The 12716-nt window shown below is 48.8% G+C and overlaps 8 protein-coding genes across 8 annotated transcripts; 4 read left to right on the top strand and 4 right to left on the bottom strand.

Annotated features, from left to right (window-relative positions):
* Nucleotides 1-1726: 1726 nt before the first annotated feature.
* PADG_07408 (uncharacterized protein) lies at nt 1727-3869 on the top strand (the record flags this gene model as incomplete). Its single annotated transcript, XM_010764419.1, has 5 exons — nt 1727-1908; nt 2034-2652; nt 2838-3061; nt 3085-3438; nt 3494-3869. 5 exons carry the CDS (start codon nt 1727-1729, stop codon nt 3867-3869), a joined length of 1755 nt encoding a protein of 584 aa, XP_010762721.1.
* Nucleotides 3870-4555: 686 nt separating this feature from the next.
* PADG_12300 (uncharacterized protein) lies at nt 4556-5014 on the bottom strand (the record flags this gene model as incomplete). Its single annotated transcript, XM_010764637.1, has 1 exon — nt 4556-5014. One exon carries the CDS (start codon nt 5012-5014, stop codon nt 4556-4558), a length of 459 nt encoding a protein of 152 aa, XP_010762939.1.
* Nucleotides 5015-5142: 128 nt separating this feature from the next.
* On the bottom strand, nt 5143-5349 carry PADG_12299 (uncharacterized protein; the record flags this gene model as incomplete). The annotated part of the gene is made up of 1 exon (XM_010764636.1): nt 5143-5349. The coding sequence occupies one exon, from the start codon at nt 5347-5349 to the stop codon at nt 5143-5145; it is 207 nt and encodes a 68-aa protein (XP_010762938.1).
* A 653-nt stretch (nt 5350-6002) lies between these two features.
* On the top strand, nt 6003-7146 carry PADG_07406 (uncharacterized protein; the record flags this gene model as incomplete). The annotated part of the gene is made up of 3 exons (XM_010764418.1): nt 6003-6011; nt 6066-6563; nt 7021-7146. 3 exons carry the CDS (start codon nt 6003-6005, stop codon nt 7144-7146), a joined length of 633 nt encoding a protein of 210 aa, XP_010762720.1.
* Nucleotides 7147-7765: 619 nt separating this feature from the next.
* PADG_07405 (uncharacterized protein) lies at nt 7766-8679 on the bottom strand (the record flags this gene model as incomplete). The annotated part of the gene is made up of 3 exons (XM_010764417.1): nt 7766-8172; nt 8291-8431; nt 8481-8679. 3 exons carry the CDS (start codon nt 8677-8679, stop codon nt 7766-7768), a joined length of 747 nt encoding a protein of 248 aa, XP_010762719.1.
* Nucleotides 8680-9160: 481 nt separating this feature from the next.
* On the top strand, nt 9161-9530 carry PADG_12298 (uncharacterized protein; the record flags this gene model as incomplete). Its single annotated transcript, XM_010764635.1, has 3 exons — nt 9161-9235; nt 9290-9410; nt 9475-9530. 3 exons carry the CDS (start codon nt 9161-9163, stop codon nt 9528-9530), a joined length of 252 nt encoding a protein of 83 aa, XP_010762937.1.
* A 281-nt stretch (nt 9531-9811) lies between these two features.
* PADG_07404 (uncharacterized protein) lies at nt 9812-10218 on the top strand (the record flags this gene model as incomplete). Its single annotated transcript, XM_010764416.1, has 2 exons — nt 9812-10000; nt 10087-10218. The coding sequence occupies 2 exons, from the start codon at nt 9812-9814 to the stop codon at nt 10216-10218; spliced, it is 321 nt and encodes a 106-aa protein (XP_010762718.1).
* A 1427-nt stretch (nt 10219-11645) lies between these two features.
* On the bottom strand, nt 11646-12211 carry PADG_07403 (uncharacterized protein; the record flags this gene model as incomplete). Its single annotated transcript, XM_010764415.1, has 2 exons — nt 11646-11971; nt 12070-12211. The coding sequence occupies 2 exons, from the start codon at nt 12209-12211 to the stop codon at nt 11646-11648; spliced, it is 468 nt and encodes a 155-aa protein (XP_010762717.1).
* Between the last annotated feature and the right edge of the window lie 505 nt (nt 12212-12716).

Genomic DNA, 12716 nt, shown 5'->3' with positions numbered 1-12716 from the left:
TGTGATTCAAATCTATAAGATCAGTTGTCAAAAGGAGGTGAGTAATCATACGGGGCCCAAGGCCTCCCTTGAGACTGGGATGGTTGATCTCGTACTGGAGGAGAAAGCTAGCTAGTCTATATACGAGGAGGTACTCGGGATCACACGTCAACAGAGACGAATTCAAAATGGCTGTGATTGAAACCCTCCAAGGATGCATAGAGGTATCTAAAGTACTCAGTCAGTCTATCATAGACTCTGACCACATATAGCCAAGAAAAAAATATAATAATAATAATAATAATAATAATAATAATAATAATAATAATAATAATAATAATAATAATAATAATAATAATATGGCAGGGCTTTGGCTTCTGCAAAGCCCAAACTCGAACAGGAAGATCAAAGTCGATGATGTCATTTTAAGACATATGATATACATTCTTAACAAAACTGCTGAGACCGGCCAACTGGGCCCAGTGTCAAGATGAATGCCAAAAAATTCCCCCCGAACTCTATCAGATGATGTCCTCTTGCAGAACGGCGTTTTGTCACCTGGTGCTGACTTCGACCATCGCAAAATCCGATAAATTTCGAATAACTCCGTGCGGTCCTCCATACATTCAGGGGCAAATAGTGGATTGATGGCAAAATATAAAGAAATTATTGGCTAGTCACAGAGAACCTACAGAGTAACCAAGAAACCCCCCAAGGCAGGCTGCAACCTTTACCTGGTTAAGACTTTGAGTTAACCAAGACAAAGTTCGTATCTTTTGTGCTGGTTAGCGGGGCGCCCAGACCGCCGCGCACCGTCGTCATTGGTCCGCTTCTTGCACTAGGCCCGTTGCGGTATCACCGTTGCCGCTTCGGGGATGGCGCGCCCGCTCGCCGCTTTTGCGCCCTCTCACGCCGCTTCAACGGACCTGCTCGATCTATAAAAACCCATCCCGCGCCCCTCGCAACGACCACACAATCTCTCATTCTCTTCTTCCTCTCCCTCTTTTTTTCTCTTTCCCTCTCGGTCGCTCGCGCGTGGATGCACGGCCCCTTCCCCCTGCAGGGAGACGCCGCCGTCTTACCCGGCCCTCTCCCCCTTTTCTTCCTGCGCCCGCGGAGTCACAGAACGTCTGTCTTCTGACCACCTCGCGGGCTGCTACTTCATTGGTTTCTGAGCCATCCACGCCGCCCCTCGTGGTGTTACTTCGCTTGATCTGGAGCCTAGGCTGCTGGGACATCTGCAGCCATGTTGCAATGGCCTTCACCGTGTTGTACAATCGGCGACAGTGAAACCGCTGATTGCCAATGGTTTATGTTATTTTTATTCCTATTTTTTATTTTAATTTTTGGTTTCCAGGCCAAGAGTTTCCACTCCTGCCCTCTCTTTTTCTCTTTTCTCTTGCGGTTTTATTCGCTCGATATGCTCTCCCGTTCTCTGTTGTCTTGGGGCACCTTTCGTCTGTGGGGATCTGTGCGGAAAAGCAACAGGCGACAATTGATTGAGGCCACGGGGAGACCAGCGTGCGAGCCGGAGGGCTTGCTGAGCCTTGAGTGATGGAGGGTTGCATCGCCCTTTGACCCACCAAGGCTGACTGCCTCATTTCCTTTCCCCAGCCAATAGCAAAATTGCCGCACTTCCTTCTTGGTATCGGTGTGACGCCTGCAGGTCGGACCAAAGAGGGGTGGTGGGGGGGGTTCGTGAGGATTGCATGCTCGACATGTCAGGGTTGGAAGTGGTGATAACCATATGCGATTGTTGCAGGGCGCCGGTTATCGACCTCCAGGTGGCTTTTCTGACGAGGACGGACGCGTCAGCAGTCTCAGGGAAAGATTCAGGGATCAGGGGAATTCGCCTGAGGCAGTTGAAACCTCTGCGCTGAGAGCAACTATAAAGGGTGCCCGAGCCTCCTACGGAATCGCTGGCACTTCGTGATCTGTTTCTCTCGCCCGCGCACGCTCTTCCCCTCAGGCCCAATTCCCACTCTCCTTCCTACTCCCCCGATTCACCTCTGACTCAAGAATCTCCCGTCTCAGATCCCCAATCTCCTACCCAGATGGCCCTCACGTTTCATGTGGGCAACTTCAACCCGTGGAAGCCGTGGACGCCGCGGCACCCCAAGTCATTCTCACCGCGCAAATGCCCCAATTCCCGCACCCCAGAATCCAGAAAAACCCCCTCCCCCTCCCCCTCCCCTTTCCCCTCCCCTTTCCCTAGCCCCGCGTTGTGATGTCTCCCCCAACACCCTGCTACCCCCCAAGCATGGCCTTCCTTCGAAGCCGCCGGCCGAAGTTTGCGTGCCTATCAGCGGTAATACTCAGCCGTGTGCGCCGTTGAGCTCCCCCTCCCAACCAGGAGAGATGTCTAGACCACCACCCAGTTCGGAGAATCCCCGGCATGGCGTAGCATCTCTCTGTGATCTGGCACATCATATCCGGAATTCGCATCCCACCCCTGCCTGTGATGTCCAAGATAGTATCTCTGATACGCCGACCGAACCGCCTCCCCTTGGGAGAGGCGCCACAGGGGCTGATTCGTCGTCGCCAAACATAACCAGCTCAGATGGTAGCTTAGAAGACTTCTGCAGGCTCCCGGATCTCCAGAACAACATCCCCATTGACCCAGCGATCCTTGCCGACGACGCGCCTTGGGACATCGGCGACCTTCACCTGCCTGTCCAGCAAGGCGATGATCTTGCAAACCCCAAAGGCCATTTATCCCTATCCTGAACCCCCCCCCCCTGCCTATGTCCTGTGACCGCCCCAACCATCATCAAGGATCCGGAGAGAGGCTTGACAGCTGGAATAGATATCCTCAAACAGATGATGACAATGACACTCACGTTCTGGATCATTGGCAGATTCACCCCGCCCGTTGCGGCACTGTCGTTAATGTGCCTTGCTACTACAGCACGAGCGACGACTTCCTCAGCGACGAACAGTCCACGGGACGCAAGCGGGGCCGACAGCAACCAGAAGAACCGGTCGCAAAGCGGCTTCGCGTTGCCTATGCATCGTCTATGGAAGGTTCCTCCACAGCCCTTCGTTCCCATTTCCTGTCGCTACAGCTCGACGATCGTCTGCAGTTCCTTGCTTGGCTGTTTGAAGGTGCTCTGGCGAGTTGCATGCCCGACTCAGCGCCGGCAATAAGGGGGGTAGACGAGAGTGTGCGGCCAGCCGGCCGCTCGGCTCCTCGCAAGGTTGGAGAAAGTCAGCGTGGGCGCGGCGAGGGGACAAAGGGCCACAGAGACAGGCTGTGGTGATGGCTCCCCGAGGATTACGCACGGCTCCTGAGCATGATGGAGGAGCGCCGACCCTGGCCGGAGATAGAGAGGTGTTTTCCGGAAAGGACGGAATCGGCGCTGCGCCAGCGGGCGTCTACGCTTCGGAAACACGAGAGGGGAATGCGTACAGCCGAATCTGCAACCCCGGAGTCCCAGCAGCATCTGCCAGCCCCGGAGGGTGAGGCATAATACTAATAATCCGTGCTAATGGAGAGGCTAGCCCTGTTTCGCAGTCTCCTTATCTTTCTCCTCCTCGGGGGCGACCCCAGTTCGGCACAGGTATATATAACCGGAGAAGGCATGCCACCTGCCCATCGCACTGCCATGCGTTCCCCTCTTCTACTGTACTCTATCCGCAGCCACGGCCGAATGATACCTACGCTCTTGTCTCTATTGTTGGCTGCTGCGCCGTGCTTCAATGGCTGGAGAGAGCACCCCGGGACGAGTACCCCCGTTACTATCCCCATTTCTTGGTATACACAGAGGGCTCCCTCCGCCTCCAGATCCATCGTTCTTCTCACTCTAAAACATGACCCGAGCGTCCCCAAGTCCGGGGTTAGCAACTGGAGCAGCATCCCGCATCAACGCCCCTCTCCGCCGTCCCTATAAGCAGCCTATACGTCAATAGAGAGGTAGAATCGTGACCTCTCCTTCTGCCGTTGGGTATATGTATGGCCTTACCCCCCCTCTAACTCCATCTTTCTTTTAATTTCTTTTCCACTCTCCATCCACCGCCGCAAGAAACCCACCGAGGGGTCCTGTTTGCATGGCCCAAGGTGACCCAACATCAACGAGCGCGTTCAGCCACGGCTTCTACCGAAGCTGAACCCCGCAGCACCATTGTCAAAGACGATACGGATGCAGAGACGGACGCACCTTGATCCCTGCCGCGAGAGCTACGGAGAACGAGACGCCTTGTGGATAATAACCTCATAGAGTATGAGGTTCTATTTGATGGCCCGGCGATCCTTAATTCCTGCGTATTTACAATATCACGTCCTGAGACCTAGAGATTTGTGGATCATGTTGTCGAGATTTTACTTGCTATATAAAGAGTTATTAGGTAGCAATGTTTTGTCTACAGCACTAGATTCGTACGATCGTAGTTTTGTAACAGGGACCGGCCATTTGCCTGTGTTCGCCAATCCGTGGATAGGGGAAAATAGAAATCTTTTCAATTTCTCTCTCAGAATTGATACCATACTACATACATAGGAAGTCATGCTGAACAAAGAAGACGTATGGACGTAAAGAAACAAAAGTAGCCGACACACTGGCTTCGTGAGTACATGAGCTCACATCTGCCAGTTGTTGACTCCCTGATCATGCGATGCAAGCATACCAATGTACCACAAAGCAAGCATAACAGTCAATCGCGGTTGGGTGGCAGTTCCTCCTGTGGTCCAAAGGATTGGTTGAGCGAGCTCAAGATTTCCATTTTCGTCCAGCTTCCGGATTGCGACTAGTTCTTGGTTGGTGACAAGGAACCCATAGCGACTGTTGTGCTGGTTCATATAAAAATTAACCTGGCTTAACGCCTGGTGATACTCATTTCGTTGACTGACAATTTTGGCTCCCTCCCATGTCGGTTCTCCATTTCCACGAGGGCTTGACATCTCCAGGAGCACGGTTGGGTGCAGTCGCTGGAGCCGCATGAATGTCGAAATATGCAGTATTGGGTTTATAATTTTCAATTGCTCGTGCTGCTTCGCCAACATCAAAACACAGTTCTGTGTGACCCTGCATTCCTCCATTGTTTGCTAAAAAAAAGAAAATCCAACTCACAATGAGCGTCGAATTGCGTGGTCTCAAAATCTCGCAGATTTGCGCTTAGAGAACATTTTCAGCAGTAATTGGTCGTGGTGGAGAGGCTGGCATAGGGTCAGCCGCGATCACCGCGCCGTTCAAGACATTTTTGGTACTGCTGGAGAATTGTCTCGAGATTAAAGCCCTGCCAGATCTGGAGCCCTTGGATGTCGAGATAGCTGTATGCTTGATTCGTAGTGTTGCGGCCTAGCTGGGGTGGGGGGTGGACCGGAACTGCCGCCAGTGGCTGCTGCAAGAACGTGATAAGCGTGACCTGAGCCATAAGATGAAAAGAGAGATTCAGGCCTGGAGCTTTTTAATAACTGCACACATCCAAGGGGAATTCTTTTAGGACACTGAGAACACATTTCGGCTATATATATGTGTGTGTTGAAACCAAGAAAAACAAATTATGTCTCCGTAATAAGGCGATGCCGAGAAGCCGCAGGATATGGGGTGTTGTTGAAGCGGCACAAACCGAATTCAATTGGCTAACTGAAGGGGCCAAGTTTCATACTTGTTGCTGAGTGTTGACACATCCAAAACCACTCGATGTGTCTAGCATTTGTATCGAATGACAACCAATCGCTCCTCCACAAGATTTACGTGCTTGACATAGACTTGTTAAAATCGCAACTCAGTGGAGCCATAAGGTCGAGTCCATTGGGGTAGACTCAAAATTTCTGGAAGCCATGTACTGATCGAAATTGAGCAAACAAATCAAACTATTCCCTGCTCTCTTCTCTCTTAAGGATCAACCTCTTCCCGCAAAACCTAGAATTTTGTAAGGGCGACAAAGCAAACTTGAAGATCGAAACACAACATCTCATGGATTTTACTGATGTTGATCCCTCTGAGATAACATTTAAGTGAAAGCTTTTCAGCTCAGAATTCTCAGAAATATTCCTTGTTCATATTCGCAACAAGATATGTATAATGAAAGTGGTCTGTGTACCTGGGGCGTTTCAAAACATCGGTTCATTCTAACATTTGGGACAGCATCATGACAACGGGCCAGTCCAGCCCGCACCTCCTGAGCGCGAAACAAACATTCACATCTGCGAATCGACTGCCTACAGACGACTAATGAAGCACAGCCTTTGCGACCGCGGAATCGTGCCTCAGTTCTATGGGACAATGGAACGGATGGACTTATCACACTATCAACCTCACCTGAAGATGTTTCTTAATGACAAGAATCCTCCTAGCGCCATCCTCTTGGAGTACATTCCAAAAATGGAGATGATCTATCCGCACAATTTTACAAAGGAGCGGGGAGAGGCTTTGATCTGTGGTATCCGAGAGATTCACAGAGCGTTGGTTCTGCATTGCGACGCCAAACCGAGGAACATGATGATTGTCAGGAATGACCCGGAAAGAGTGGTCTGGTTAGACTTTGACAGAGCTCAGACATATCACGCAGATAGCCTTACCGAGAGACAACGAGGATTTATTGAGGATGAAGAGCTAATGTTGTCTCAACTCGCAGATTCTCTCGTGAGTGATCTACTATTCACAGCAACTTAGGTCATAGTCAAACACTAACCAGGACCATAACTTTCTTCTTAAAGGAAGCTGATCATGCACGAGGCGAGATTGCTGAGACTTATCTCTACTATTGCACCTAGCCAATTTTCTCTGCATTGGAATATGCACCTGCGGAGATTGTGCGATAACCTTTCGGGACTGTAGCGTGAGGAATAGCATTCAATGATCGAGGAAATATTGGTAGATCGTCGAAGGGGCCATAATTTTTAGAGTCCAAACCATGAACAGGTCTGAGTGCTGAGGAGCCGCCAAGGCGATCGTTATGAATATCAAAGGTAGTTTCCTGTCAACAATATAAGGTTATGACAGTCCAGTGAAATTTAAATGCATATCTATGTCATTCACTCCTCGCATTTCTTGTACGATTACTTGATTGAAAACAAGCGAAGGGTTGATCCTTTTTCAGCAACTCACATACCACGTCGAGTTGATGAATGCCCTACCTCACCAATACTTTCAGCCTGAACCTCGACATCCAACCATACGAGACTGGATTGATGCGGCCTGCTTTGGTTCAGGCTGGCTCAAGTAATTTGTGATTTACGTCAAATCATTGGCGGCCTTGCCTGGTTTGGAATGGTTTCAGCTGCCGCCTGGTGAGTCACAGCAGCACAACAAGCTGGCTATTTCTCTAGTGCATGCATGAGGGTCCGGCGGGCAGCCTGGAAATGATGTCAAACACTATCAATATCCGTTGCAAGCCAAGAATCCTGGAGCAACAGCATTTAGGCAGCAAGTGTTATTATCCTTGTTCATACCAGCTCACTTTTGACATGGATAACAGTTTCGCCACGTCCAGGCCACCAACTGTTGGAAATTCTGAGAAACGAGTCACGAGGCACGAGCATTGTGTCTACAGATAGGGTCGTATAGCTAATCGAGTTTCGATTTAACTAGAGCATCCGACCTAGAAAGTGCAAGTGTGATATTCAGTTCTTCTAATTCCCTTTCCCATTTTGAGAGATATTCAAGTATACAGCTGTCTATCGTCGCTTAGCACCATGTGCAAATTAAGCGCTTGTAGTAAGGCCTGAAATTGTTCACCTCTTCGGCATGCTGTGCCAGTCATGCAGGATTCTAAGAATTTCCCCTCCTTTCAGCAAGTACTTTTCCGAAATAGTTTTTCCCTAGAACCTTTTGTGTGATCCAAGTTACTGCTTCTTTCTTGGCCTTTTGAATATTTGTGTTTCTTCCGTAAAGGAGGTAGTTGGCGTAACACCTGCTGAGGCAATATGGCGCTGACTTGGCTGGCTGTCATCATCCTCGACTGCAAACACCGATTCGGAGTTAGATTGTTGGGAGTATTGAAGTTCCGACTGCGAAACGTCAAAATCCACATCAGGGGGTATCTGATCAATTGCAGAGCATATTCTTTTAAAATGAGTTGGCATCCATATATCATAGACATTTCTCGTGAATTTGTACGCCGTCCATTTCTCTTTGCCATCCAGAGCGGTAAAATCGAACTTGTGGATTGGGTGGCGATAGATATTCGTCTTCTCTCCTTCAAGAACTGCATAGTGAGCGTAGATCCTCACTGCCGTATGGTCATGCGAGACTGAGAAGGTGAGTATTTCTCGGTCGATCTCTTTTTAGCTTGCGGAGAGGCCAGCGGGTTTTGAGGAGCCTTAGCTTTGAGTTAGTTTCATGGTGTAGTATAGCAAGAGGAAAGTAACAAGCCTCTTCTCTGGAATGTTTGTGGTGGTTTTGTTCGGTTTTCCTGTCCTTCGATTGAATTTGCTCGTGGAGGCAGCTGAGACGTGGGCTCCTGCGGACAGGTTCTTGTGGTCGTTTCCTGACCCCTTGAGGTCGCTTTCCTTATCAACGGTCAGTCAAAGTAGCTGGTAATGAACATGAATAGCGTACCTTGGTTTTGATGGCGGGCCATGATGACAGGAAGGGGGACGGTAGGAGGTGGTTTTAAGCTGCTGCAGAACAGACGTGTTGGCGCTGATAGACCCTTTGAGCAGAAGATGGCAGCAATCAGTATGGTTGTATCACGTGTCCCAGCTGCATTAGCCCTGCCCCTGGTGTCATTAACCACTATCCTTGTTGCGAGGACCATTGACTGACTCATATGATGTATTTGACGGTTATCGTAACCCTGTGCGCTTTGCCCCTCACCTTCCCATCACCCTCTCCTGCGATTAATTACCAATGAGCCTGACGCATTGATGCCTAAGCTGTGTAATTTTGACGACTGTGGATATGACACAAATTGATCAGTCCTTCCCTCTTTTCTTCCTATGATTAACAGTGAGTTCTGTACCATGCCATATTTCTCTCTCAGAGCTTTTCTACCTGCTGAAGACCCCGTCTGCTGAAGAAACCACAAAAAAATTGGAACTTTTGTGTATGAATTTGAATACAATGAGGGGCCTTTTAACAGGGTTGAATTTGTGACGTGTGTATCACCATTTGGCTACTTTAGGTCTCTATTGAAAAATGCTAATATCATTTGGTGCAGATAAAATTTCAGCCCCCACTAGATCCATCAGAAGCCCCGGAAACCGTTCACGAAACAAATCATCCAAGAACCTTTAGCTATGGTGAAAGAAATAACAAAAATTCGAGCCAAAACATCTACGGATGATGAGTTGCTGAAGGAATGCAAAGAAGAGGTACACTGTTTCTGAAGTGATTCAATAGTTACAAGAAAGCTGAAAGGCATTCAGGCCGAATGCAACACCTGCGACTCCATCACTTGGACTGAGCCAATGAAAGGCACTCGAATAGATCCTCCTCCAAACACTGTTGCTGTTGTCGTGGATCTAATTCATACCCGAGGGGCAATTCGTATATACGAAAACCAGGGCGCATATGTTAATGGCGCTCCCCCCACCCAACACCACCTCCCCAGCGAGCACCCGCGACACTGACCACGGCAACAATAATCTCGATGAGGTTTTCCCGTAAGGGGTGGGACGATGTCCCGTGCCGCCGCACATCCTCCACGCGGAGAAGCCTCGGGGTTGTTTTGAGTGCGGAACCACCCACTCTTCCCTTCTGTAGAGATGCCCGCGATGGTTTTGCATTGCCCAACTAGTCACATCCGACAGAAGTACACATTCAAAAAGCGACTTTTGGTTCGATGAAGCAACACTTCGTAGCTACATATCCAGCCCTCTCCCCATAATATCAAGTGAAAATAATCAAGTCCCAGATCCTTCATCTACACTGGAATTAAATGTTACACCATGCAAACATCAGACTCAAAGCGTGTCAAGAAGCCATGGACTGTGCACAGTAGCCTCATGCAGATGCGTTATCGACGGAAACGCACGCTGCAGCGTATGCTGCATAGCTATTTCGATGACTGTCGCTGCAAAGGCGTCTACCTCCTCATCCATGAAGACAATCGGTACTTTACAATTAATTTTAACAAAGTCTGATGCTTCAAAGAGCCACTTTCCACCAACAGACAAAGATATAGTGAGTGATATGTTTGGTACAACCCTGGAAAAACACGTAGCTCTTACAGAAACAGGAGAAGCATTATCCCCCTCCATCTCGAACAACGTGTGAGAACTACAGGAAATATCAGAAGTCCAGAGCGGGGAAAAAGGTAAAGCAAGGGAAACTTGAGCAGAAGCAGGATGGATGAAAGATGTTGTAAATTACAATGAACCTGAAACAATCACTAAGCTCTTTTGAAGCGTAAATCTAGACTAAGGTTTACTGGCTGCATCCCCTGTTGGCTCCTTACGGACTTTTAATTTCGTGGCGTTTTATGGCGCCCCTCACTCAATCAGAACCTTGACAATGAGTTAGCTGACTTTAAAGTTAGGTTAACTGAACAATATCGGTAGCAATGCTAAATAAAATAAAGTGAATCAGGGGTGAACGAGGAACTATGGAAGGGTAAAAGAGATGAAAAATGAAACAATGGAACTTTTCTTCCTTATTACTAGCTTTTTGAAATTCAACCAGCCATAGGGCCTAACCGTTTCTTGGCGCAGTTATGCATTCTGGCAATTTTGATTGTTTTTTCTTGGCTTTCGCGTGGCCGAATTCAATTGCGAATCAAGATGTGGGCCAGGGATCGCAGATCGTGGCCCAAGCATGCAAGCACCGCGGCAAAGCGACTTCACCTCAAGGATTGGCATTAGCAGTGGGCCTTCACTTAAAATTTATGACATTCCACATGGGCATTGTTTCTGTGGCCTTTCACTCAGCATCGTGTCATCCCCTGATGGGTGTTGGCTCCCTATGGACTTCTAATTTTGTGGCCTTTTCCGCTGAGATTATGGCCCTCCTCAAAGGATTTTAATAGTTCAAAACTGTGGCATTCCCTAAGGGCCTTACCTCCCCAGAGATGTTGACACCGCATGGGATTCTATCTTTGTTGCCTGTTCACTCAAAATTCTGACACTCCCCAAGGAGCTCACTCCCCCAAGGGGCTTACTTCCCTAGAGATGCTGACACCGCATGGGATTTCAGTCTTTGTGGCCTTTTCACTCAGAATTTCGGCGCTCCTGAAGGTGTTGAGTAATCACAGTGGTTGAAACACGTGTAAGAGATCTGAAACTTGTACGTCTGTATGTATATATATATATATTGGGGATCCCACCTCTGCTGAATAGAAGAATAACAACAATGAACACAACTACTATCACTTGCTTCAACAGAAGGAGCTTACTTCCCCAGGGATGCCGACACCGTATGGGGTCCCATCATTGCTGCCTTTTCATGCAAGATTGTGACACTCCCTGAGGGTTCACCTTCACCAGCATTCTCCCAATTCCCTAACTCCCATAGGGGAGCTATAGTTTTGGTCGTGGGCCACCACTTCACTGACTCCCGGGGGGAAACAATATTAGGGCGTTCCCGGCAGATGGGTAAGACGTGGAGCAACAGGCTGACTCGACTATACTACCCACTGCTTCAGTATCACCTAATTAATGCAAGAGAAGGCGGATGAATAAATGACTCCATGTTATAATATCAAATGAAGAAATGAGTGGTTTGAGATCCCATCTTCCATCACTTGTGTGATGATGGTCGAGGGCGTAAAGTGCTCAGACGTTCCTTTCACTGCATCTCATTCTCCCTCCTCTTTTGTTTCTCCTCCTGCTTCCGCAGCCTGAGCCTCGCATTTTCAGGGAGGCAGTTGTCTGGGAGATATGTTTCCACCACATAAACAACACGGTGAACATATTTATTATTTCGCCATACTTTATCTCCAATATGATGAATCTTAGGGCTCTTTTCAACCTGCCGCGCCTCACACCAATAGTGACGATTTTCCAATTCATCATGAGCCAAAGGTTCTGTCGTAGCCCCAGAATCTGGGATATTGTCTCTGTCTTCGGATTTAATATCGCCAGAATGTTGGGACTGGTTATTTGAGGTCCTGACTACAGACAGCCGCGTGGGAGGGACATTGAGAGGAGCCGCCGTCTTGGATGAGAAATTGAAGTAGAAGGATGGAGATGGGGTGTCATTAAGCACTTACCAGAGGCATAGGTTTGGAAGGGCGCCTTCTGGAGAAAGTCACCCAACTCCTTGTGATAAGCTGGGAGAGTGGATTGTTGCGCACCAGACGACAAAAGTTGACTGGGTAGTCGCGGAGGGCCCTCGGTTCCTTGTCTATCCATGTTGAGGATGTGCAGATATGCAGAGTAGGAAGAGAATATTGGAAGAAGACAAAAAGATTTGGAGAAGGGCAAAGACTGAATTCAAATGAGAGGGAAAGCGTCATTTATAGCCCTTTAAACCTCAACCCCATGTTGGTTGGACTGGCTGCACTGTCAGTCAGCAATGCCTTCCACTTGGTCCTTACTTCCTGGAGGGAATGCTAGGGCGGGCTGACCTGATGCCCATCTCGCTGCGCCCTCTCGCAAAAAGATCACAGGGGTGAAGTCAGGGATGCTTCTGCACTGGTCCATGCGCAGGCGATTGGCTGCGGGTGTAGTTCCCTCTTTCGATTACATGCCAGCCAAATGACCCTCACTTATCGACTGGGTTGAACTTCCTGGCGTATCAGGAGGGTTGGGGAAGGGCTTTGGCTGGTATGAGTGCTGATTTACAGTGCGGGGGAATCCCTCTGGTCAATGTTGACTGGATGAGAGCCCAAGTTTGCTTGATCTGACGCCCACCTTG

This window comes from Paracoccidioides brasiliensis (assembly GCF_000150735.1).
Source record: "Paracoccidioides brasiliensis Pb18 unplaced genomic scaffold supercont2.11, whole genome shotgun sequence".
In the NCBI taxonomy this organism is placed as follows: domain Eukaryota; kingdom Fungi; phylum Ascomycota; class Eurotiomycetes; order Onygenales; family Ajellomycetaceae; genus Paracoccidioides; species Paracoccidioides brasiliensis.
This window is presented reverse-complemented; position numbering and strand designations above follow the sequence as displayed.